General features: G+C 37.6%; 2 protein-coding genes across 2 annotated transcripts; both read left to right on the top strand.

Annotated features, from left to right (window-relative positions):
• The first annotated feature begins 14,935 nt into the window (after nt 1-14,935).
• On the top strand, nt 14,936-18,144 carry LOC104089213 (uncharacterized). Its single transcript, XM_009594058.4, has 3 exons — nt 14,936-15,073; nt 15,312-16,868; nt 17,471-18,144. Exons 2-3 carry the CDS (start codon nt 15,433-15,435, stop codon nt 17,712-17,714), a joined length of 1,680 nt encoding a protein of 559 aa, XP_009592353.1. The 5' UTR covers nt 14,936-15,073; nt 15,312-15,432; the 3' UTR covers nt 17,715-18,144.
• A 6,848-nt stretch (nt 18,145-24,992) lies between these two features.
• Nucleotides 24,993-25,832, top strand: LOC138894272 (uncharacterized). The gene is made up of 2 exons (XM_070178956.1): nt 24,993-25,197; nt 25,288-25,832. The coding sequence occupies exons 1-2, from the start codon at nt 24,993-24,995 to the stop codon at nt 25,830-25,832; spliced, it is 750 nt and encodes a 249-aa protein (XP_070035057.1).
• Nucleotides 25,833-26,757: the final 925 nt, after the last annotated feature.

Genomic DNA, 26,757 nt, shown 5'->3' on the forward strand with positions numbered 1-26,757 from the left:
TTATGGTCCATTCATGATGTGCCTGCGACGACATGTGATTTATGAATACATATTCATTTCTGGAAGAATATGAACGTGATAGTGGTAGTGAATATACCACACTAAAAAGGAGGTTTGAGACAAAATAAGAAAATAATATCATTATTATGGTATGAATGGTCATTGGTTAAGTACATGTTCCCCAAATGTGATTATTAAATGACAACAGTAATACAAGAAACATATCTTGCATATAATTTTGACCATAACCATAATGGTATAACTTTCTCTTTGAAAGAGATTGTAATGACCTGACTTGTCGTTTTAAGAATTAGCGCCCTGTTCAGTGGCTTAAGGTCTCGAGAAGCCTCACAATATGTATTATGACCCGCGGATGTGGTCGAGTTTGATTTACGGATAATTCGGAGTAATTTGGGACACTTAGACCCTAAAACAAAAGCTTAAGTCTTAGAATTTTGACCGTAGTCAGAACTGTGTAAAGACGACTCCGGAATTGAGTTCTGTTGGTTCCGTTAGCTCCGTTGGGTAATTTTGGACTTAGGAGCGTGTCCGAACTATGAATCTGAGGTGTGTAGCTGATTTAGGCTTGAAATGGTGAAAGTCAATTTTTTTGAGTTTTGGACCGGAAGTGGACTTTTTTTATATCGGGGTCGAAATACGATTCCGAGAGTTGAATAAACTAAGTTATGTTATTCGGGACTTGCCTGCAAAATTTGATGTCATTCCGGGTTGGTTTGATAGGTTTCGGCACGAGTTTTAGAAGTTGAAAGTTTTGAAAGTTCATAAGTTCGATTCGTGGTGCGATTTGTATTTTCGGCATTATTTGAGACCTCGAGCGAGTCCGTGTTAGGTTATGAAACTTGTTGGTATATTTAGACGGGGTCTCGGGTGTGTTTCAGAATGGGCTACAGACCATTTTCTTCTATTTTTGAACTGCTGGTTCTGGTGTCTGATGTCCTTCTTCGCGATCGCGAAGATCCTTTCGCGTTTACGAAGTTTCTCTGCTGATTGCCTTAATTTCCTTCTTCGTGTTCGCATAATACGCCTCACGATCACGTAGCTCTGCACATTTCTTTCATTGCGTTCGCGTCTCCCAGTTCGCGATCGCGTAGTGTTATTTTGGAAGGGGAATTATTTGTCTTTCGCGTTCGCGAGCTTACTTACGCGATCACGTACTTCTGCCTTTCCCTTCTTTGCGTTCGCAGCTCTCTATTCGCGTTCGCGTAGAAGAAATTAGGAGCTGGGGGCTGTTGTCCATTTCTTCTTCGCGTTCGCATCAATTACCCCGCTTTCGCGTAAGCTCCTGCCCATTGTTCATCGCGTTCGCATCCCTTCACTCGCGATCGCGGAGGGTCTTTCTTGGCAGCCTCAATTCTCTTTTTTGCGATCGCAACCCAATATCTGCGATCGCGATGCATAGTCATCTGGGCAGAATTAAAAGTCTCAAAAATGGGGGTTTGAGTTCATAACACAAAAATCAAATTGGGAGCTCGGTAGAAGGCGATTTTTGGAGAGATTCTTGCGTGGGAGTTTGGGGTATGTAATTCTTATCCAGTTTTGATTAATTTCCATGATTATACCTTTGAATCCATCATTTAATTTGGATTTTTATGGAGGAAAATCAAGTTTTTTGTAAAATCTTCCAAAAACGAAAATTTAAGATTTGGAGGTCGAGTTGTTATTGGAATTCGATAAAATTGGAATGGTTGAACTTGTATCGGAATGGGTGTTCGAATTTTATAAAAATTATGTCGGGTTTCGAAAGTCGGGCCCCGCGTTGACTTTTGTTGACTATTTGGAATAAATATTTAAGCCGACGTATTATTATCCGAAATTATTTTCGATGAATTTTAATGAAGTTATACAATTAATTTGGATAGATTTGAGCTATCCGGAGGTCAATTCAAGCAAGAAGGCTAATTTGGAATATTGGCCTAACTTCAAAAAGGTAAGTGTCTTGCTTAACCTCGAGTGGGGGAATTACCCCTTAGGCATCGAGTCTTATGTGCCAATTTTGAAATTTAAAAAGCCGTGTATGCGAGGTGACGAGTACGTGCTCGGGCTTATATGTACAAAATTCATTGAGTTAAAATCTTAGGCATATTGTATAGTAAATTGGATAATTGTTGGCATATATTTAATCATCTATTTGTCGTGCCTAAATCCTTGATGTTGAATCTGTTGTTATATAAAAATTTGATGTGATTGTTACTTGAAATATTTATGAAATTTCTTGAGTATTTTTGGTTTAATATTCATTGGAAATTAATTTCAATATAAATTTTTCCTATGTAAATAATTAATTAAGCAAGTTTAAAAAGAAGGGTTAATATAATTATCTAAATTTGGATTAATGAAGGTTTTGCTTTATGCTGGGTAATTTCTATCTCTGCTGATTATTTTTGGGGTGTTACACGCATTTTGTGGAGCCTTCGGCTATCTGTGTTGAAATTAATTGATTTGGTTGTGTCTTTGGAATTTTGGTTGTGGCCATAGGGCAATTTGTGATATAAATTGATTTTGTTATGTCGCCGTGATAATTTTCCATGTAAATTGTTGTGTTGTATGAGTTATTATTTTGAGGAGATAAGGGGGGTATTTCACCGTTGGTATTATGTGGGTATAAGGGTGGCATTTCACTGTTGTTGTGTTTGTTGGAATATTGTCTAGGCGGAGCAATAAGGGCGGCTATAAGAGCGATAAAGGTGAAAATAAGAGCGATAAGGGTGGCTATTGATATTGTCTGGACGGAGCGATAAGGGTGGCTATAGGAGCGATAAGGGTAGCTATTGTCAGGGACGATATGTGATGATGTTGAGTTGTGGTGTTGTTGATTTTCATGTGATGTTGTGATTTTCTTGTGTTTATTTTTATACCTTATGCAAATTGTCTTGTTGTTGGTAAATTAATAATAATCTGATTTATATTGAAATTGGGAGCCTGTGGATATTGCCAGGCGGATTATAAAATAAAATGTGGGCACGAAGTGTTGTGAGTAAATAATGAGAATATTGGCACGTAAATTATTCGTGCAGTTGTGATATGAAATGTGGGCACGAGGTACTGTGATTAATTGATAATGATATTTGGCACGTGAATTGTCCGTTCAGTTGTGATATGAAATAAGGGCATGAGGCGCCGGAAAAATAATATGATATAAATATGGGCACGGAATGCCGTGAAAATATGAAAAATGGGCTGAGACCGTGTTTACGAAAAATATAAAATTGGGCTGAGACCCGTATAATTTATGATTTTGAAATGAGGTATCACATGGTGACTTTTTAATTTGAAAAGAATTATATTCAAAATATTTATTTGGAGGAATTTTTATTTATAAAGTATTATATGAAAGAATTATATTTGAAAGATAATTATTTGAGAAAACTATATTTGAAAGAGAGTTATTTGGAAGAATTATATGTGAAGGGTATTTATTTGAAAAAAATTGAATTAATTGGGCGTACATGTATTTATTAATTGTTGAGTAATATTTATGGTATTCTTGTTGTCTTGCCGTGCATATCACTGGTTATTTTATCCTGCCCTTATTGTTATCTGTTTTCTATTATTTTGTATATTATATTGCACATGCTATTATACTAGTGAGTATCTTGACTGTACCCCGTCTCTACTCCATTGAGGCTAGTCTTGATACTTACGGGGTACCGACCGTGGTGTACTCATACTACACTTCTGCACATTTTTATGCAGAGCCATGTATTGGAGATCTCGGACTTGAGCAGAGTTAAGGCGGGATCGTAAGGATTCAAGGTAGAACTGCTTGGTCGTCGCAGCCCCTTGGAGTTTTTTTTTCATATTCTTGTACTGTTAATTTATAATCCAACAGTATTATATATTCGATCCTTGTGATCATTCCATGTATTCAGTTAGAGATCGTGACTCAGTACTACCAGTCTTGGGAGGTTGTATGTTCATATTTGTTCCGCTATTAGTTTTAATTACTTATTTACTTAAAAAAAAATAGCTTCAAAATGTAATTGAAAACGGCTTACCTAGTCTTAGAGACTAGGTGCTATCACGACGCCTGTGGTGGAATTTTGGGTCGTGACAGAGATGTTCACCATATGGATGTTGATGAATATGTGGTAATACAAAATTAATTGAGAGCGTTGGAAGAGACAATTATCACTATTTTGGAAAAATAAAATTGATTATCAATAAGGTATTGTGTCGTAGTAAGTCTCAAAGAAACTTATAGAAACTTATTGAGCTTTTAAAATATTCGCGAAAGCGGTTGGTCATATTGAGACTATAAATAAATAAAAGATTTAATATCTTCTATTACTAATATTTAGGTGAAAAGTTACCCGCTTTATTTTTTAGTTTGTACTACACACATAAAAGAATATAACAATAAAGTGAAAGTTTATTTATATAAAAACCTATATCATAATAAATTTGAAGTTTATTGAAAATTGCACACGTCATGGTGTAAACCTGAAATTTATCAATATTGATAATTTATCCAGTTGGCATAATTGATTTAGCCATATTAATTTAAGTATGATGTGCAAAAATAAAAAGAGAATTCACATGGGTAAATATTAAAGAACTAGAAAGTTCTTTACGAATTCTCTTATGTTGTTTGTTCTCATTAATTAATATACCAACTAAAATTGGGATTGAATCCCATGAATGCTGAAAATATCAAAGGTGAATATGGGTCCATTCACCTGTCATGTATACCACATAAGATGCATCTATGAGATAGTTACATGTACTCTTATTATTAACCCGCAACTTGATATTTGCGAGTTAACTTGCTCAATAGTTTAATTTAGAGCATAATTTTCAGATTTTCTATTCAAGACAGTTCATCTTGATAAGTTGGTTTATATCACAGTTAATTTAGCAAAATAATTTATTTGAGTGCCTCTACTTAATAGCTAAACTATTGCCCATGAGAACAAAGTCATCTCTATGAGTTTGATAAACATTATATACGAAAGTATATTATATTCTCCCCTCACAAATGGTTCAGGGTCATGAACCAAATAATTCCATCTTATTATTATTGATGTGTCGTGTATATTTTGATTAACACCATAACACACAAAATTCACAAAGCAAGTCGAGAATGTGTGTGATTGAGGTCTATAATACATCTTATTCGAGACAAATATGATTGAAGTGTGACAAACTACCCACGATTTTATATGAAGACAATACAACATGCATAGCCCAATTGAAGGGAGGATTCATAAAAAGAGATAGGACAAAGCAGATTTCACCAAAGTTATTTTTCACACACGATCTTCAAAAGAATGGTGATATTAATGTGCAACAAATTCGTTTAAGTGATAATATGGCTGATTTGTTCACCAAATCTCTACCGACATCAACCTTCAAGAAATTAGTGTATAAGATTGGGATGCGAAAGTTCAAGGATGTGAATTGATGCTCTCATCAGGAGGAGTTAATACGCGTTGTACTCTTTTTTCCTTACAAGGTTTTGTCCCACTGGGTTTTTCTTGTAAATATTTTAACGAGGCAACCAAAAGGCGTATTTCTAAACAGGCACATTATCTGTTGAATAGACATTCAATGTGGAGTGTTATAAATAGAATTGTATTTAAGGTGAATGTCTATATTTTACAGAGATTTTAGGGATTATTACTTAGTGGCTAAGTCACTCTTTCTCTATAAATAGAGGAGTTTGTTTACCCGAAAAATTGGATAGAGTTAAATTTGTATATGGTTTTAAGGACACGTGATATAACTTAATACAAATTGTAGAGTGAAATGTAAAAATCTCTATATTTTGGCAAATGGAATGAAATATAAGGTAGAGAAAAAGGAAATATTGATGAACAAGGCAACGTCCCCCTGAATGTGTTAACATGCCCCTCTAATATTAGGGGATGCTACTTTATCTATAATAATGAAAATATATAGTGGAGGACCCACGATGAATTGTCTTTTTCTCGATTTCTATAAAGATTCTCTCCCATAGTGCGGTTGCAACGGCTCTTGTCTGCGAGCTCGATACTCGCTCGAGCTCGGTATTGGATCGAGCCCTCGGCCTTGGTTCGAGCTTGATTCTGACTTGGGGTCTCGATATTCGGGGTGAGTGTTGGTCGGTCTATGCATCTTTGATAATCTCCGCTTTGCCTCGTAGTTCGATTTGGATATGAGCTCGATAATGATACCGAGCTTGTTATTGATCGGTCTTAGAGCTTGAAGCTCGACGCCCTTACTTCGGACCTCGACCGAGCTTGTCATGCAAATACCCTTTGATCGAAACATTATCGTCTCGACCAGTCCGTACAACTGACTCAATCGGTTTTGACCGTACACAGATAGTCCCCCCGTTTCTCGGAAAAGGATATGGTGAGAAACGATATGATTTTCCAACAGCTCGATCAGATATATAATGACGTTTACATCGATCCCGACCATGACACATGTGATAGTTGTCCCATCGGTTCAGTTTTACCAAGGCATTTAATGTGTCAGACGGTGGTCGGCCACCTCTGATATTGAACCGTCAATGCTTCAATCTATAAATAGCCTTTCCTTTTACCATTTATCACTTTTATGTCTTCAATCTTCCAAATTTTCCAAGTTTATTTTTGTCTTTTCTGAGTTTTTTGCCTGTAAATCTATGAGTTTTACTGTAAACTCTTTCTTAAAATACCAAATACTTCCGTTCTTTGTTCACGAAATTTTAAATGGAAAAAACGTCTAAAACTGTTCCGCAAAAAGAGACCGTTTCTTCATATCGACCTGCTGGTGGCGAGGATGTGAAAGAGCCCCGCCCTGAGGAATTCGTTCCAGTAGGATGTTCGACTGTAGGTGATTTTAAAATTGAAAAGCCTTCTCTGATACCAGGTCGGTATGAGCCGATGTTGAGGTACCGATGTTCAATTACCGAAAATGTTCTCGATAAAGTCATACAAGAATTCAACTAGGATAATAAAATCATAGTAATCCCATCGCCTGATGAATCAATTACTACCCACATTGAAGGGTTCTTAAGTGTTTACACTTATCCTTTCACGTTGGGACCTCTAGATCCTGTCATCGTTGCCTTTTGTAAGAGGTACGATGTGACCCTCGGCCAAATCCACCCTTCCTTTTGGAGGATAGTGATTCTTCTTCAATTTTTCTCGAGCAAGGTCGAGGGGCATATATTCACTCTCGATCATCTTATGCGCCTTTACAGTCCCCGACTTTATAGAGGATGGTTGATCAAGCTTGCTCGCCGAGCAACCAAAGTGCCATTCTCGAGCATAGTCGAGACCCGTGATCGGGGTTGGATGGGCTGCTTTGTTCGAATCAAAACCTCAGACCTGATCCCTACCGATGATTTGCCATTTCCCGAGAAATGAAATTTGAGCCCTGAGTAAACGTTTATCTTTACCTGTTTTGATTTTGTGATTACCTTTGATTTTGTTGATCCATTTTTCTTTCCTTATCACAGCCATAGCTCGAATGACGGAACCGATCCCGAAACTTAGACAATGGGTCAAAAGTCTGGTGTTGCAGAGACCGTACTCCAAGCGTGCTTGGGTTAAATTATCAAAGGGTCGATAGGAGGCCCGCAGTCATGGTAAATATTTTTGTCGATTTGTCTCTTCATCGGTTTGTATGGTAAATCTCTCTCTTCTATTTTGTAGGACTCGGGAAAGATGTAGTCATGAGGCCCCCATCTGGTGGCGAAGAAGTTCCTGTCCTGAAGCAGGTAAAAGAAAGGAAGAGAAAAGACGTATCGGGCTCCCGGAGCTCGGAAAAGAAGAAATCGGCTAAGAGATCTCGAAAGCCGAAGGGGGCTCTGGTGTTATGTCTTCGGAAGTGGCCCGCTATTTAAGGGATGAGCCCGAAGAAGGAGAGGAGAATTTAGCCTGCGTACGGGCTAATGTTGTGATTCAACATTTTTCCAATTTGGTGGAAGCAAATCAGGGAACCTTGGCCATAATCCTAGAACAAGAAGAAGCCCAGATTATCCCTTCTCGAGCTAAGATGATTGAAAGGGATACTGAGGGTGGATCTTCTCGAGCAGTAGAAGATATTTCAAGGGATGAGTTCAGGATAGTTGACATTGGTGGATCCCCTCAGATTTCGGATACCATGATTCGAGAGGCCGTCATGTTGGAGGATCGGTCCTTTGAGGGTATTCAGGAGTCGGGCGATATCCATAGTTTTCTGGAGGGGCTCGAGTCAGGTGCCTCGGAAGAGGTTACCGATTTTGGTGGAATGCCGGTACCCAAAAAAGTGTCATGGTCGGGTTCTATCGATCATTTATCGATTCATAAACTGGTGGAACGATTTACGTCCCCGAGTATCGATCCCGACCGAAGGCGCAAGATAGTGCTCTCCGTACCTGCGGATACCCGAATTTCTTCTTCCCCTGTGGGGATTGCCAGTTACCTTTGGTCCTTGGTGACCGAAGAAGATCAATCAGTGATGAATGCGGTAGGGTCCGCCTGTCTCTTCAACGAGGCCCAACATGCTTTGAATCGGGTAACTCTTATGGCGTTTTCGCCGCTTCTTTTACACATAGAGTTGTAGGTACTTCTAATGTTTCTCCTTTTGTTTGTAGGCTTCGGTGTTGCATCACGAGGCCTTTCTTCGAATTCGGGAGGAGCATGGTGCCGAGTTTCGGAGCCTCACTGAGAAGAGTGACTCGTACAAGCTCCTTAGTGAAAAACTTCGAGCAGATTTGACAGTGTCTCAGGAAGAGCATGAGCAAATGGTTGAGCAGGTATTCCGAATGTTCCATGATAGTGAAGATGAAAAGAGATAACCACTAACGATTCGATTTTGCAGGTTCGGCAGAGGATCGAGTAGATTGGACGGCTTAACTCACAGGTTGATGTGTTACTGGCCGAGGCAGAAGAATTTAAAAAGTGTATGGATATCCTTGCCTCGAAAAAGGAAGTCGTCCAAGCGCAGTTGGAGTTGTCTGATTCCCAGCTTCGATCTGCGAAAGAAAATACTTTGGGGCTGATCGAAAAGATGAAAGAGCTTTAGCATCAGTTGGATTTGGCCACTTCAGATAAAGCAGATTTAGCTAAAGCAGTTCAGGATTGATGTCGAGGTTAACCAAGCCAAAGCTGAGAGCATGGCCGAACATGAAAAATGGAAAGCTCGGAGAGAAGCTCTCTAGGAGGTCAGAGCTCAGGGCTTCAATATTGGGGCCGAGATTGAAGTCTCCATTGCGGAGTAGAACAAAGCTCGAAGGTTGGCCTTTCCTGAGGAGGACCCCGATGACTTGGGGGAGTCTGAATATGAGGACGATGCCGAGAATACGGCCTCTGATGAAGATTGAGTCATTTAGGTCCTTAGGTCGTTTGCTGCGTTCTTTCGATACCGCTTTCGGTTTTTGTATAAAGAACTTCCTTTTGGCAAAGTAGCCTCCTCTGTACAAAATATTTGTAAATATAAATCTTTCTTCCTTTTAAATCAAAATAGCCTTTCAAGCTAAATAGATAGTTTGAATTTTAATCTCTGTTGCCTTCGGGTGAGTGCTTGCTCGAACTCGAAATAAAAGTAGCCCGTAGGCTTAGTATTCGAGTGAATGATTCGAACTCCAAATAATGTATCCCTTACAACGTTTTCTGTTGAGACACTGTTTGTCATGAAATAACGAAGTAACTTCCTTTGCACCGAACTTGATAATCATCACAGATACGTTCAGTGATAAAGCCCCCAGTATACGAGATTGATTTTAAAGAGGTCTCGGATACTCAGCAGTAGTATCGTTTCCTCTATATGGCCGGTATCGATCTCTGGTCGACCTTTGCTTGGTAGTTCTTTTAGTAACGGACCTAGAAATCAACTGGTCATCTTCGACTCTTATTTTGGATTGATATCGATTGTGCACATCGGTCCAAGTAATAGTTGGGTACTCGATCAGATTTTGCTTCAGCCGCCGTGAAGCCATCGAGCTCTGCTCGTTTAAACCTTGAGTGAAAGCTTGAACAGCCCAATCGTCTATGACTGGTGGCAGATCCATTCGTTCCATTTGAAAACGAGATACGAATTCCCTTAGCATCTCGTTATCCTTTTTTATTACCTTGAACAGATCCGACTTTCAGGTTTCGACCTTTATGGCTTCGGCATGTGCTTTTACGAAGCAATCTGCAAGCATAGCAAAAGAATCAATAGAGTTAGATGGTAAATTATGATACCATACCATTGCCCCCTTTGACAAGGTTTCACCAAATATTTTTAATAATACAAATTCGATCTCATCATCTTCCAAATCATTGCCCTTGATGACACACGTGTAAGAAATGACGTGCTCGTTGGGGTCGGTTGTTCCTTTATATTTGGGTATTTCGGGCATACAAAATTTTTTGGGGATTGATTTTTGGGCCGCGCTCGAGGGATAAGGTTTTTGCACGAATTTTTTGGAATTCGACACTTTTATCACTGGTGGAGCTCCCGGGATCTGATCGACCCTAGCATTATAAGTTTCTACTTTTTTATCATTCGCTTCGACTAGCTTTGTAAGTTCCTCGATCAATTTAGCAATTTAGGGAGTAGTCCCCGATTCTTACTCATTTGGCTTCACTATGGCTGGCTCCGTTCTATGGTTGATTTCTCGAGGTGAACTGGGCTCCGGCCTGCTTTGTAGCTGGGTTTGGCTCTGCAATTGAGCTATTACTGCCTGTTGGGCTTGCAACATTGCGAAAATCATATGCAAGCTAACACCATTTTCCCCGACGTTACGGGTATCTCGAGCTACAGATCGAGTGCCACCATGGATGCTATTCTCGGGTTCAGCATGGAGGTTCGTCTCAATGGCTACATACGAATTGATATCTATTGGCGCTCCGATTCGAGCTCCAACGACGTTTACAAGTGGCCTTTCGGTACTGGGTGTCAAGTTATTGTTCTTATCTTGAAGACCGACTCCGTTGTCGATTGGTGAAGCCATTTGATTAGTAGTTAGTCGTTGCTAATCCGAAATCCAAGATATTTTCGGAACCGAGCGTAAAACACAATAATGTGTTTCTTCAGATTCGTATCAAATAACCACTATTATCCTTAGCCCCACCATGGGCGCCAAACTGTTTATCCGAAAAATCGGATAGAGTTAAATTTGTGTATGGTTTTAAGCACACGTGATATAATTTGATACAAATTTTAGAGTGAAATATAAAATCTCTATAATTGACAAATTGAATGAAATATAAGGCAGAGAAAAATGAAATATTGATGAACAAGGCAACGTACCCCTGAATGTGTTAACATCCCCCTCTCATATTAGGGTCTGCTACTTTATCTATAATAATGAAAATATATAGTGGATGACCCACGATGAATTATCTATTCCTCGATTTCCGTCAAGATTCTCTCCCATAGTGCGGTTGCAACGGCTCTTGTCTGCGAGCTCGATACTGGCTCGAGCTCGGTATTGGATCGAGCCCTCGTCCTTGGTTCGAGCTCGATTCTGACTTGGGGTCTCGATATTCGGGATGAGTATTGGTCGGTCTATACATCTTAGATAATCTCCGCTTTGCCTCGTAGTTCGATTTAGATATGAGCTCGATAATGATACCGACCTTGTCATGCAGATACTCTTTGATTGAAGCATTATCGTCTCGACCAGTCCGTACGACTGACTCAATCAGTTTTGACCGTACACAGAGTTCTATTCCATTGTAAATCATCCCAAATCAATAAAAATTCTTTCTCCCTATTTTTCTCGGCAATATTCTTCTTTATCTTTTATTGTTTTATAAAAGTAAAGTAATATTTTTTCACACTAACATCATTTAAGTGCAAGATTCTTATTAATATGCTGGAATTGTAAATGTTTATCTTCCTTTATTTTCTTTAAAAAGGGAGTGCTTAATTATCCGTAATCCTTTCACTTGCAACACTGATATAAAAAAAATGGCTAGCTGAGGCATCAAAATAACAATGAAGAGGTCCGAGAGTTGATTCACAATTACAAGTTAAGACATTAGATTTAAAAGCAATCTGTTCACCCTTAATGAATAAGATTATCTTACATGTGCTTATATCGTTTAAATAATAATCGATCTACGCACAAATTGATCTGATTTTTTTTTTCGAGATAAGAAAATCTACTGCCTTTTGGATTCGTATTTTGTTCGTACACAATCAACGGAGGCCTTCCCGACATATGTTGCAATGTCTCCAATAACATACTCTTACTTCGTCTTTCTCTTAATAAGTCATTAAATTTGGTATTTTTTGATCCCCAGTTGCTATGGAGAACAAAGGATGAAATACAATCGATTCCTCCATTTAAGTGGTTCTCGCTTCTCTTTGTTCAAGTTCCTAACTCCTTCCCGGGTAGTTTCAATGTTTGGCACTTTTCATACTTTATGGGTGTAACATCAACAAATTCGCTCATGATCAAGTTACAACCTAAGATCTATGACCATATTATGTTAACTGTTTGTATTTAGTTAGTTCCATCGGTATGCTATCAGGTACCTGTAATTGTGATCCGTTTGCCGGAACCAATGGATCCGTAGAAACCTCCACGAACAATGGTGGTTTTTTTTTTTATGGTTTTTCGGCTTCTCACGGACATACACTTTTTTCAAGGTGTAAATTAAAGGGCTTTAGATGCACCACGAAACAAATTCATCATGCACTCGAAGTCACTTTTGGAAAGAAAGAAGCACGAGCAGTTTATTAACTACAATAATGTAAAGGGATAGATTCTTTTTATTTTTTCGATTTTTATTTGAAAGGAAAGATTCTGCACATGCAATTTAATGGGGATGACAGATATGTGTATGTGACCATATTTAATTTCTATTTTCTCTGACTTCCCGGCTTTATTCATCGTCGGTTTCACTTATCACAATTTACCAAATAGAATTGATTTGGAAACAAATTCGATCTAATCGCAAAAAAGAAAGAATAAAGAGGAAGTTTAGTGGGAAAAGAAAATTAGCAATAATAACGTAGAGGAAATCTGCGCTACAGCTTGAAGGAAAAAATAATCCTCATTATTTAAAATCTTTAATTGACAAATGAAAGCGAAAAGAGGAAAAGCCTGTGTGCAAAAAGTACTTTTGGTATCAAGTTGACTCATTACACAATTAGTCCTTAATCATGTGTCGGATTTTCTCATGTTAGTCTTGTGCTTTACTGGTTCATCACATAAATTAAAGTAACAATAATCAACACGTTCACAAATCAAAAGCACCGATATACAAAAAACACCCTGAGCCTTCTGATTTAATATATTTATTATGTATTTCCTTTACTTTTTCATTGTTTAGAGATTATTAACTTGAATACTGGAATATTATATGTCATCGTGTAGATTCTCACCTTAATTTTTTTTGTCCTTTGAGTATTTTCTATAGTATGAAAGAGAATTAATTGAATCTTTTTTTAAAATTTATTTAAAACTACACTGTGTATATTGATTAAAGGAAATTTCTTTTAGATAAGATTGATAAGGTAGCTCCTCTTTAAATTTAGCAAATCATTAAAGATTCATCTTGCTAAAATATCATACGCACACCATTCTTGTTTCTTGCTTAAGTCGACTGCAAACCACATTTAAAGAAATCATCACATTTGAAACTGTCTCCAACAAAATAGCAATTAAGGAATTGTTAGATCATAGATGGATTATGAACAATAATTTCAGCACAAAAATGGATATAACTTATTTTGACAGTTATAATTTATACCTTAATCTAGATATTACTTTATACTTGACACAACACGAATGTAATATGTCGATTTTATAAATCTTCACGTAACAATCCCTTTTTATGCTCAGTGCATAATTAGTCCTTGAACGAAACAATCCTTAACCACCTTGCCCATTATGATCTTAAGTAATTAATTACAGTAAATGAGAGCCATAAACCAAATTTACACTTTATGACACCTGTCAGCAAAATTGACACTTGGGTCGGTGAACTCACGTTTCCTCTTAAAGTTAAAAAAAAAAAAAAAAAATTCTCAATGTTGAATGGACACGTGGCATGAGCCCATTCTTGGTTCAGATCCAGAAGTCCCGTGAACATAGCCGCGTTAAACTCACTAATCACCCAACGAGTCTCCCGTTTGCTAACACCATCTCACCTCCTACACTCCAATTTGGCTCTGACTCTTCAAAATAGCTGTAAATAATTAAACCCAAGTTCCTATACAACGTTTAACTGGCTACCGGCAAATTCCAAGACGTGAATTTATGTGTGTATAATTTAATACTAGTAATTTATACGATTTATTCCTTTTGTGGGAGATTTTTTACCCACTTGTTGCTTGTCTGTGCAGTCAGTAATAGAAAATAAAGGGTCATTTTAATAGTGACAGAACCTGGACGCATATTTCACTAACATTAATAAATCATCTTATACCAAAAGGGATTTAACCGTCTATACGTGCAAAATACAGAGATTTTATCATATATAGTTTAACCCTTCCAACTATATATTTTATGCAGTTTACCACTGTATTTAATTTTTAACCCTTCAATGCAACTAATATTCTAACTTATAAGAGCCTTGAAAATTTAGACATCTTTTCGAAGTAATTTTATGAAAGAACTTTTTGGGAAAAAAATAGTTCGTACAAAAACGAATTTTGTTGGATGATTAAAAGGTTTAACAGCAATATGGTAAAAAAAGATTTTTTTTTAAAAAAATTGGATGAATCACTTCTTCAAACGACAATACTTTTCAGAAGATTTTCTTAAATATTAAAAGAAATTGGCTTTGACCGGGAACAGCTGTCAAAAAATATCCTAGCAGTACACAATTATACTGGCAACCGGCACCTTCCCGACCTTTAGTGTACGTGTATATTTATAATACTCTTTAATTCTATTCGTACTTCTCCGCTCGCTTTTGGACTCTGTTAAGATTTTTTAAAATTAAATTTCTTTTCTTTTATTTAATTGAAATGAAATACGCATTTTATTTTCTTGAAACGTGCATATATATATATAAGACCTCAACTAGACTGCTAATCTTAATAAATAATAAGCGAACTTACGGTGCTAGTACTTCGCTCTCTCCACCGAAAATCACTCCGCTACTCATCGGAGAAAAGTACCGTCTTCAGCTTTTCCGGTGACAGTGCCTATTACTACGTAAGTTTCAAAATACTTTGACGTAAATTTCTATGCCATTTTCAGAATTCATTTTCTTGGACTCTGTTTCTTTGATCCGATTTTAATGGCTGGGTATAATCATTGGTAACACGGACTTTTTGGTTATATTGTGTATTTTTTTTTGGTTTTGTTTACTGATTCAGTTCAACTTAAACTATGGTACCACTTTCCTTGTATTTGACTTATTTGGTCGGTTCATTTTTATTTGTTTATGCAGGTTTTGGGGTCGAGTTAAAAGAAAGAAAGGTGAAGCCTTTTTGTGGATCCGAATCAATAGGTTGAGACTTTTTTTTCCACCACCATATAGTCTCTTGGTTAACAATTTTGAGTACAAAAAAATGGGAGTGAAAGTTGCAACAACATGTTTGCAATGGAATCAATCCTTTGTTTCTCACTCTTCATCCTCTTCTTCTTCTCAAACTCTTGCCTCTGCAATCTCTTCACCTTCTTCTAAACGACGTAGTATTAGCAGCAGGGGATCTCTTATCTGCCGTTATGTCCATAGACTGGACCAATCTGCTCTTTTTGGTACCCAATTCTTGAATTTACAAAGGTCTCAATCTTGTGAGCAACTTAAGCCAAGAACCAGAACAATTACAAGGGCTTCTAGCACAAGTGCCAGCTTAGATTCATTTTCAGATGAAGAGTTCTCTAAGGAAATTCAAGAATTGGCCCTTAAATTCCAACTTTCAGATGTCGAAAATCAAAATACTACGAGTTCTCAGCTTGAAGCTATTGCTGACTCTATTGAAACAAGTTGCGAGATTGTTACTAGTGGTAGTGATATTAAGTTTTTGGAGAATCAGAAGCCGTTTGATCCTTTAGAACAACCGGATTGGTCTGAAAGAGACGAGATAATTCCTGCAAACATCGAATGGAGGGCGAATAGCGTGGATCTGCCTTTCTCCCTTAGGATTATAAAGAGAAAAAAACAATGGCGAGATGGGGTGAGAGAAGCAGGGGAATCCGCATATTGTTCAGTGAAAAAAGCATTTTCGAATATGGTGTTCATAATTCGAGAGCTGCAAAGCTATACTATGCAGATGAGGGAAATGTTGTTTTATGAAGATCTACAGGGGATTTTGGTGAGAGTACAAAAGGAGATGCATGCATCTTTTGTGTGGCTATTTCAGCAAGTATTTTCACATACACCTACTTTAATGGTATATGTGATGATACTGCTGGCTAATTATAGTGTTCATTCTATGGCAAACAGTGCTGCTATTGCTGCTACACCACCACCACTTACAGAAACTGTTTCTACTTTGGAAGAGAGTAATTTTAATCAAAAGTTTGATACTTCTGCAATTAAGACATTTTCAGTGTCATCTTCAAGTGGGAAGGTTACATCCATTGGTGGAAGTAATGGAGGTGGTGGGAATTACAAGCCAATTGCTAGTGGAAATGATGGTGATGGGGGTCTGTCGTCTAATTATTATACTGTTATTCCTGATGGGATTTCTTCGAATACTCGGATCAGTGAAGAAGAGGGTGTATCTGGTCAAGAAACAAGGGAAGAAGAGTTGAAGCTTTGGGATTCAATTGTAGATGAGGCTTCTAAGATGCAAGCTGCAACAAGAGACGAGGCCTTAGACCATGAAACTATGCAGAGATTTGTGTCACCAATATATGCAAATATTGAAGTCGATGATTACGCAGATTATTTCAGAACAGAGCTGCTGTATCAAATGGGACTCAACCAAGAACCACAGAACACTCTTTTGCTAGCCAATTATGCTCAATTTCTTTTCTTGGTCGCCCAAGATTATGACAGGTACCAAATTTTTCTCATTTTCTCATTTCTATGTTTGATTTTTAATCCTTTTCTTCTGCTAAGGGGAACTAGATGTAATTGGCAGATTAAGTCATGACTTTCAGCTCATTAACTGATCTTCAGGTCAAGAATAGTTGCTTGTTTTGAATTGTTTTGGTGGGCTTGAAAAATCACCTTCACAAAGCAATGGTCGTTTTCTGTAATATTTGGGTGGGATTGTTGAATCTTGATAGGGGAGTCTGTGGTAGTACTTTTATTTCTTTTCTCCAATTATATCAATCTGTGCGGGCCCAAGGTGTATAGGCCCCATTTCAGTCTTGCAGTACTACCTCATATGGGAGCAGTAAATACCCCAAGAAAATTGGTTTGGTCTGGATTGATATTTTAGAATGAATTTAGCTTCTAACTCTGACTGAGCAAATGAATTTTTAAGTTATCAAATCACCTAAAAGATAACTACGCTTAAATTATCATAATAAGTAGATCAATAACCTAAAGAAACAACAAGTTAAAAATATAAATAGTGTAAAAATTCTTTGTATACTTGGTGTATATAACTTGGTTAACGGTGGATGTTAATTATTTGTTCTTGTTATGAACAGAGCGGAGGAGTACTTCAAGAAAGCATCAAAGGTGGAGCCAAAGGATGCAGAAGCATTGAATAAGTACGCAACATTTCTCTGGCAAGTAAGGAAGGACCTTTGGGCTGCAGAAGAGACCTTTCTTGAAGCCATAGCTGCAGAACCAAGCAACTCATTCTATGCAGCTAATTATGCTAATTTTCTATGGAATACTGGCGGTGAAGATACTTGTTACCCACTTGACTCCTCCAATACTGATGTTTAGTTCCAAAAAGGAAAGAAATAACAAAGAAAGAAAGAAAAAGATTAAAGAGGAAGATGAAATCATGAAGATGTGTGACAAACAAGAATATAAGAGAAGAAAATCTTATTGGTCAAGGATACAGATTGAAATAACAAAGGGATAAGTAGAATGGGGTCCAAGATAATTTTGGTTTGCACAATTTGAGATGCTCTCTTGGATTTTCCCTATGTTTTTAAATTGCTGGACAGTGGTGTTGGGGAGACAAGGAAGAGCAAGGAGGGTGACTTTGGAGTTGTTAATTGACAACCGCCTCTTTGGCCTTATTTTCCTACTAATATACTTGCTAGTAGTGATATGATGCAGATCCTCTGAAAGATGTGTAAATTCAGCAAGTCTTGTTTTAGATCACAGAAAACTTAGAGGGTCGGGATTTTTACTGTTTACTTTTTCATTCTTCTTGTCAACAGTTTTCCCCTTTTTTTTGGCATAGTTCACATGGCCAAATTGTAATTAAACTTTTGTTAATAGATAAATGCGACTCTTTCTTTGTAACTTCTGACATCTGTAAGTTTCTGAAATACATGATCCAATATGTAGTTGGGAGTTACAAAATTGAAAAAAGCAGCCCATGCTGTAAGCACGAAATACCGTACTGCTCCGCACATGAATATAGTTCCTTTCAGAATTTATTTCATATTTTATACTCCTATATGTGTGCGTCGTTCAGTATAAATCCTTTTTAATACGTACAAAATACAGAGTGTGTATATTAAATGGATTATCTCTCCGCATAGGATAGAATATAATAGAGTCATGTCATACTTTCATGTGAGAAATACTAATTTAAATGTCTGTTTGCGTTATGATACCTTTGGTCATAGTAGTAGCAGCATGAGCATCCTTAGGTTTGAGAGAATTCAAAGAGCAGACCACAATTAGGTAGAAATGATGAAACGGGTATCATCACAATCTTGCCGATTGACACTTTTTATGACGCTATACTTTTTGAAGAGTTAGACAGTTTTTTTTTCACTGCTACAATTTTTTCAAAATATTTTCAATTTAAAAAATGATAATCTGGATTACTTTGTTATAGATTTTAAAAATGTAAATTTATTTCACAAATTGACAAACCAGTTTTTAATTTTAAACTGAAAATTAGATGCTTTGACTCTCGCACTATAAAAACCGTCACTTTTTGTAAACAAAAAGATTCCTTAGTACTTATTTTTTATTTAAGTTAGCTGACAAATAATAATAATAATAATAATAATAATAATTTCCAGGATAACAAAAGGGTCTGTCCTATAGATAGAATTTTTCTTTTAGAAATCTCAAAATTTGAGAAATTAGAGTCCTTTCGTTCATGACGAAGATTTGGTTGCAATTGTGTGGACCTAATGCTCCAAAATATAATGATAAAGTTGAAGGTGGCGCACTATCATTATATATGGAGTATAATTATTACTACATGTGAGACATGTTTTAAACAGACTAGTGTTGATTAAAATATCTGTGTGTATTCGAGATCTTTCTTAAAATTTACTTTCCTCTGAATGAAAAAAGAAGAGGATTACAGATGGCAATTAATCAAATCATTAACGAGCATAAATGCATCTACAAGTCGTAAATTGCGATGATAGTAGTTAGGCTGGCATATGGGCCGGGCCCGGTCCTAAATGAGTTTTGTGGGTCGGTCTTAAGTGGACCCGGCTCCAACTTAAACGGGCCTAGGTGGGTCCGTACTTTGCGGGTTTTTTGTTGGAATCGGTCCGAGACTGGGCCCACAAACTAATGGTCCCGGGCCTAAGTGGGCCCAACTGATACTTTCTATTTTTTAAATTTTTTTTATAGAAGTTAGAGAAAAAAATGGTAATAAAAATATCTAAGGCAATTCCTTGTAAATTATTTTATAGAATTGTGACCTAAATTTTTTAATTCAAATTTAAAGACAAAAATATTGTAAAGAGATATTCAAAACAATGCGCTATAATTTTATTATAGCATTAAAAAAATATGACAATAGTCTTCCTCCCCCATGTGGAATGAGCACAACAAGGTGCTAATATCGCCATTGAGAAGAAAAAGAAACTAATCAAGATGTGCCAAAATACAAGTTACATATTAATTTTTGTCCATACAAGTTAAATGGTATCTCTTACAAATTTCATAAATCCTTCAAGGTTCGGAGGAATTTCCGTTGGTAGAGGCGGAAAAGAAGCTTGGTCATCACCGCTTCCGGGCAAAGCAGCATCCTCCGCAAGTTCGGCTAGCATTTCTTCGTATATAAGTAGGATTATAAACTTTTCTAATATAATGCACAAAGTGAGGGTTAGAAGTAAAACTATAGGGTAAGCACATAACAATAACTATTTTTGCCAATTCTTCCCGTTCTTTTTTTGGATCATAATATAAAATACCACCGGTAATAATGTTAATTCCTAGTTGAAATTGATTTGACCTGGTACTAAGGTCAGCCTGACTAGGTACACTTGTCCCCTCGGCCAAAGCTTTCGTACGAAAATATCTAGCTTTATCTTGAGAGTGTAGCAATATGCGTCTAGTCAAGCTTCCTGTCCACTCCGACCTCCAACATATTTAAAAACTAACTCTTTGCCACAAGTTTTACACTTAACCCTATTTTTTTCTCTTAGTTGAGTAAAAAATGGCCAAACAACAGATGTTTCTGTCAATTTAGAAAGTTATCTAGAAAACGTAGGGGCAGTAACATGAGGGACAGACGAGGCATCATTTGGATTATTATTAGTTGGGTTAACTTCAGGAGCATGACTAGTGGGTGTATCGTCATCCGGTTGCGTTTCATCAAAATCTATTTATTTATCATCATTTTCATCAATAGTTGGATTACCATAAAGAGCATTCATATATTCATAGTTTAATTGTTCATCGGATGCAAAATTATGGCAAAATTGACTCTCGTTAAATTGTAATAAACTATTATCGCTATCAAGAATAACAGGTGTAGGACGGGTAACATGTTTGGGTCGGGGAGCCGGGGGAAGTGGAGGAGGAACAGATTGGCCACTAGATTCACCACTCTTGGATTTTTCCTTATTTTTACTAAATATTGTTTTAAGAAATAAGCCATCTTAGTTAATCAAGCAATACAAAGTAAATAAAACAAACAAAACTATAATATTAAAACTTAAGAGTTGGAACGAGTTTACCAAATTAACGAATAACTTGTTGAAAATTAATTATCGTTGAAGACTTCAATTCACCAACTTTACAATTTTTTACAAATTGTAACAATAAAGTAAGTAATTATAGAAGAAAATTAGAGAGAGATTGAGAGAGATTGATGATTTTGTGAGAAAAATGAAAGAATGATGGGTATTTATAATTGAAAATAGGGAAAAAGTGTAATTATAAAAAGTTTGGGGTTAAAACAAAGTTGGGGAGGTTAAATGACTATTTTGTAAATAGCTAACGACTATTTGGTAGAGTAAACAGCTACATTTTAAATGCCCCAACGGGGCAGATTATTTTTTTAAAATTAGAGCCGTTGGGACCGTTTAGGCCCGCTAGGACCGGTCCGGTCCCGGTCCCAAACGGTCCGGTCTCGCAGGCCTCGCGCAAAGGACCGACCCACTTGCCAGGCCCACCTCTCCCGATCCCGGTCTTAAAAAGTTAGGACCGTTTAGGCCCATTACCCATATGGGCCGCGGTCCTGGGCCGGTCCTGATCCTGGACCGGCCCACTTGCCAGGGTTATTATCCCTAGAGTCGAGACTAAGAGGAATGTATAAATCAATGCTTCCATAGATTCGATCGTGGTTTATAATTATAGCTTTTATACCTGTTTGTTTCTTTTTATTTTCTTTTTTTTATCATCTTCCGGATAAAAAACAAACAAGAGTAAAAACGAAGTTGATTCAAATAAAGATTTCTCTGGTACCCTATGTTAATAAAAGTAAAAGAAAGAAAATAAGGGCGAAATAAAGATACCAAAGCAAATTTGTATCAGGTTGCCTATCTTTTTGTAGTTGGATCTACAAGTTTTTGGAATGCTCCAAATTCGATTTGAGCATCTAAATCTGGATCAATACCAGCAAAAACATCTCTGAACAAGGTTCTAGCACCATGTCAAATGTGTCCGAAGAAAAAGAGCAAAACAAACGAAGCATGCCCAAAAGTAAACCAACCCCTTGGACTACTAAGAAAAACACCATCGAATAGTAGGCAGATAATATTGGATCCTGCGGTCTACAGCTCCCATGCTTCCATATGCAAGACCATTTCATCGTCAACTGCTTCGTTGCCAAACTCATGTGCTTTTCTTTGCTTAAATCCAGTGTACGAGCTAGGAACTTCCTTGTCCATCTCATTTGGTTCGATGACAAGTCTAATGAACATAAAATAAATTCAACCGAATATATATTATGAATATTTCTCTTCTTTTTATTAATTATTCACAGGTTAATTACCTTGACGTTCTAATGTAAAGAAGGTAGATCTTGGACTTAAATCAATCCTGTTAACGAGTTTGTCAAGCTAGTGAAAATATCTCAAAACAATATACTAACACGGCAACATATTCTTTCAATTAATGCAAAAAGTAAAATTAATTGTCATTGTTCTGCATTGCAAGAAGTTAGTCAATTCATACAAATTGAAACGAAAAAAAGCAACGAACGTACTGTCAGCCTATTATGGCCATTATTATCTACAAGAAAGGATGTCAAGATACGCAAGCTGCTGAATAATGTTAAGTTGGCTTGCCGAATAGAGAGGACTTGCGAAGCAATTGGCCCAACTATTAGATTTATCAAGGTCAAAAAGCTAATGTACATTTGCACATGTTGGGGTTAGCTAATTTAAAGTAGCTGATAAATCCTAAGTGTTAAAATTAAATAAGTCGTTACATATTTGGATAAATATACTGAAACTAATAATAAGTCGCTAAAGTGTTCGGTGGAAAAGAGCTAATAAGCATTTTTTATGTTAAAAAGACTTAAATGACCTTAAAGCTGATTGCATTAATAAGGATGTGAGTTTCACAAGATTTTAAGTTCCAAGTTAATTCAAATATAAATTATTTATGCCTCAATTTATGTATAATATAAAATTAATTATATAAGATTATCTTTCATAAGAATAAGTCATTTTATAATGAACAAAAATAAAGTGCTAGTCGGAGAATGTAACCTCATCCTTCATCAAGTTCATCAACTTTTTACTCATACGATCAACCTTTGGTTCAGTAGACATACATGTATAGGGTAAAATATGCTATGACACGTGGCCATTCAAAAAAGGGACACGTGGAACTCAAGATGGGGGAATGGGCAAAGATCGAAGGCAGCTGTTTCGATTGTCACCGGAAAGAATAACGCTCATAAATGTGTGATAAATGCTCTTCGCCCACTAGTATATAATAGAGAATATTCCATGGCATTAAGAGCAATTACCCGTTATAGAAAATTTGGTATTTATGTTCACCGTTCCATCTTCATCAATGCCCCTCATAATTGACATTAAAGAAGGGCACGATCCTAAGACCTCCTTCATAGCTATAAATAGTGAGCTTAGTTGTCATTGTAAAAGAAGAATTTTCTAGCAAACTTACACTACATTCTATACAAAGCTCAATACAATCTTATCTTCTTATTCTTTTGATTTCGCTGTTGTTGCGCCCGAAAATCATGTTCCCGGAACTGTTACTTCTGTTGTTTCGTCTATATCCTAAGGCTAAGTATTGCATAATTTTTCGATTATTTTATTATTTCAGGATCAAATTAATTTACTTGTCTAGAAATCACGTATAAATTCAATTGTACCGTTTTACCGGTAAATAATATGGCGCTCACCGTGGGGCCTAGACAGTCGTGTAATTAAATTGATCCTTGCCTTTTACACTAACGTGTTTTGATTATTTTATCTTAGAAAAATAACAAAAAATGACAGATAACATTGTTAACGACATGCACAACCCCGAGATTCGAGAGGATCAACCTCATTTCGAGGACTCAATCAATGACACCCATAATGAGGGGAATGATGCTACACCGGTGCATGACATATAATATCCTCGATATGCTCGGGAGACCACCCCCGATGATGCTGATGAGGAACATGTTGTCGACACGGTAAGGGTCTTGCAAGAGCAACATACGATCATTCTAGGCCATCTCACGTGACAGGATAAGGTTATGACGGAATTGAAGCAAACGTTGTAGCGAGCTTCAAATAATGTAAATAGACGAGATTTGATTCTTCCTGGGGTTCCCACGAATCAAACGACGCATAGGGTCGACAACAACACTCTCAGGGGTGAAATTAGCTTCGATGGGGCAAGGGGAAACGGATCCGGCCTCAACAACGAGAATGATCCTTTCAAGAATGAACTTTTACGCTTCACGAGGGAAATGAACGCCTGCATGGACCATATCCCTGGCGCGCCACCAGTGTTGAAAGGTCCGAACTCGAAAAAGTATACTCAATTGCTGTACAAGCCAAGTGCGGCACCAGAGTTGATCCCGAAGCGGTTCAAAATGTTAGAAATGCTAAAGTGTGACGAAACTTCGGACCCCCAGGAGCATATTACCACCTACATAATGGCGATAAAGGAAAATGATTTAGCTCCTCACAAAATTGAATCTGTGCCGCTGAAAGTTTTTGGAGAAACCCTCATGAGAGGGGCCTTGACGTGGTATTCGCTGTTACTCGAGCATTCCATAGACTCATTTGAAATGCTCACGGATTCTTTCATCAAGTGTCATGCCGGGGCTAGAAAAGCACATGCCCAAAAGGCTAACATATTCAGGATTGCGCAAGGAGAGTCTAAGCTACTATGGGAGTTCGTTACCCGATTTCAGAAGGAGAGAATGTTGCTCCCGGTTGTCCCGGATGAATGGGCAGCTGAAACATTCACCAAGGGATTGAATCCGAGGAGTTCAGACGCTTCCTAGAAATTAAAGAAATTCTTACTCGAATTTCAAGCAACGACCTGGGCGGATGTACAAAACTGGTACGAATCAAAAATAAGGATCGAAAATGGTCAGGTTGGTTTTCTATCATTGACCAGAGGACGAGAAAAGAACAGACAAAAATCAAAGGATGATTATGACACAGACAGACGGACTTCGAGGGGCTGATTTTTGCCTTATGAATGGACCGAAGGCAGCAACAGAGATTTTCGGATAGCGGATAGGTTCGCCGTTGAAAGAGGACTGATCGCGGTCTGCAGGATAAAGAAGCATCAGGATCGCAGGATCCTTCTTACCCCAAGTTATCAGAATACAACTTCAACGTCAGTATAGTGGAGTTGGTATCGGCCATGAGAAACATCAAAGAAGCAAGATTCTCAAAATCGATGAGATCTGATCCCAGCCAGAGGGATTCCAATTTGTGGTGTGAATACCACGGGACGAATGGTCACCAGACAGGGGACTGTCGAAACCTTCGGGAAGAAGTGGCAACATTATTGAAGATTGGTCACCTCAGAGAATTCTTGAGTGATCGGGCTAAGAACAATTATGGTCGTAACTGGGAAAACGCGGAACCCTCGAAAGCAGGAGAAGATCCCCCCATGATCTTCTGAGGGAACGGGATTAATGGGGTCACCTTTTCAGCAGCAAAGAAGACGAAAGTATCAATAACGCATAGCAAAAGTCTTCGGGAAGATGATATTACTTTTACAGAGGAGGACGCAAATGGATTGCTGCTGCCACACAATGACGTACTAGTAATTTCTTTAAATGTGCTGGATTTTAATATTAAACGTGTTCTAGTAGATCCAGGGAGTTCGGCTAATATCATACAATGGAGAGTATTGGAGCAAGCTAAACTCACTGGAAGCATTATTCCAGCCACAAAGCTCGTCGCTGGATTCAACCTCGCAAGTATGACAACTCGGGGAGAAATTTTATTACTCACGAATGCTGAAGGGGTAATGAAAACCACTCTTTTCGAAGTAGTAGATGGTGATATGGGATACAACATCATTGTGGGAAGGACATGGTTGCACGAGATGAAAGTTGTACCATCAACATATCATCAATTGTTGAAGTTTCCAATGCCCGAAGGAATTAAGCAGATAAGGGGTGATCAACCGGCGGCAAGGGAGATGAATGCAATTTCGGTCTCCATTAGCAAAGTAAAGGAACTCGCGGCATAATAATTACATGGACTACCTATTCTCGAACTAGATGAAGTTATCCCGGGGGAAGAGGCCTCAGAATATTACCAGGTGCCGATATATTTCCAAGTTCCATGAGAGACCGATGCAATGAAGTCCATAGCGGAAGAGCTAGAGCAAGTGGCATTAATAGAAGAATTCCTAGAAAGGAAATTCCACTTAAGGACAGGACTGCAGCCAGAAGTCAGGTCCGACTTTATTAAATTCCTTAAATCTAACGCTAATTGTATTGCATGGTTGCATGAGGATATGACAAGCATCCCGACAGAGGTAGCCGTACAAAAGTTATTCTTGGATCCCACCATACCTCCGATAAGACAAAAGAAACAGCCGATTGATGAAGCCAGGAATAAATTCGTCAAAGAAAAGGTAACCCGCTTACTTAATATCGGTTCGATCCGAGAGGTAAGATATTCAAACTGGCTAGCCAATGTAGTAGTAGTTCCTAAGAAGAACAATAAGTTTCACATATGTGTAGATTATAAATATCTTAACAAGGCGTGCCCGAAAGACTCGTTCCCACTGCCAAACATCGATCAAATGATTGATGCCATGGCCGGTCACGAGTTGATGAGTTTCCTCGATGCTTATTCCGGGTACAACCAAATTAAGATGAACCTGGAGGATCAAGAAAAGGCTTCATTTATAACGGATTTCGGTATATATTGCTACAATGTGATGTCCTTCGGGTTGAAAAACGCTGGAGCCACTTATCAATGGCTCATGAACAAAATGTTTGAAAATCAAATAGGAAAAACTATGGAAGTTTATATAGATGATATGCTCGTTAAGTCTTTAAATGCAGGTGATCATCTTAAACATCTGCAAGAAACTTTCAACATCCTAAGGAAGCATAATATGAAACTTAATCCCAACAAATGCGCGTTCGGGGTAAGCTCTGGTA

Source organism: Nicotiana tomentosiformis, chromosome 6 (assembly GCF_000390325.3).
Source record: "Nicotiana tomentosiformis chromosome 6, ASM39032v3, whole genome shotgun sequence".
Taxonomy (NCBI): domain Eukaryota; kingdom Viridiplantae; phylum Streptophyta; class Magnoliopsida; order Solanales; family Solanaceae; genus Nicotiana; species Nicotiana tomentosiformis.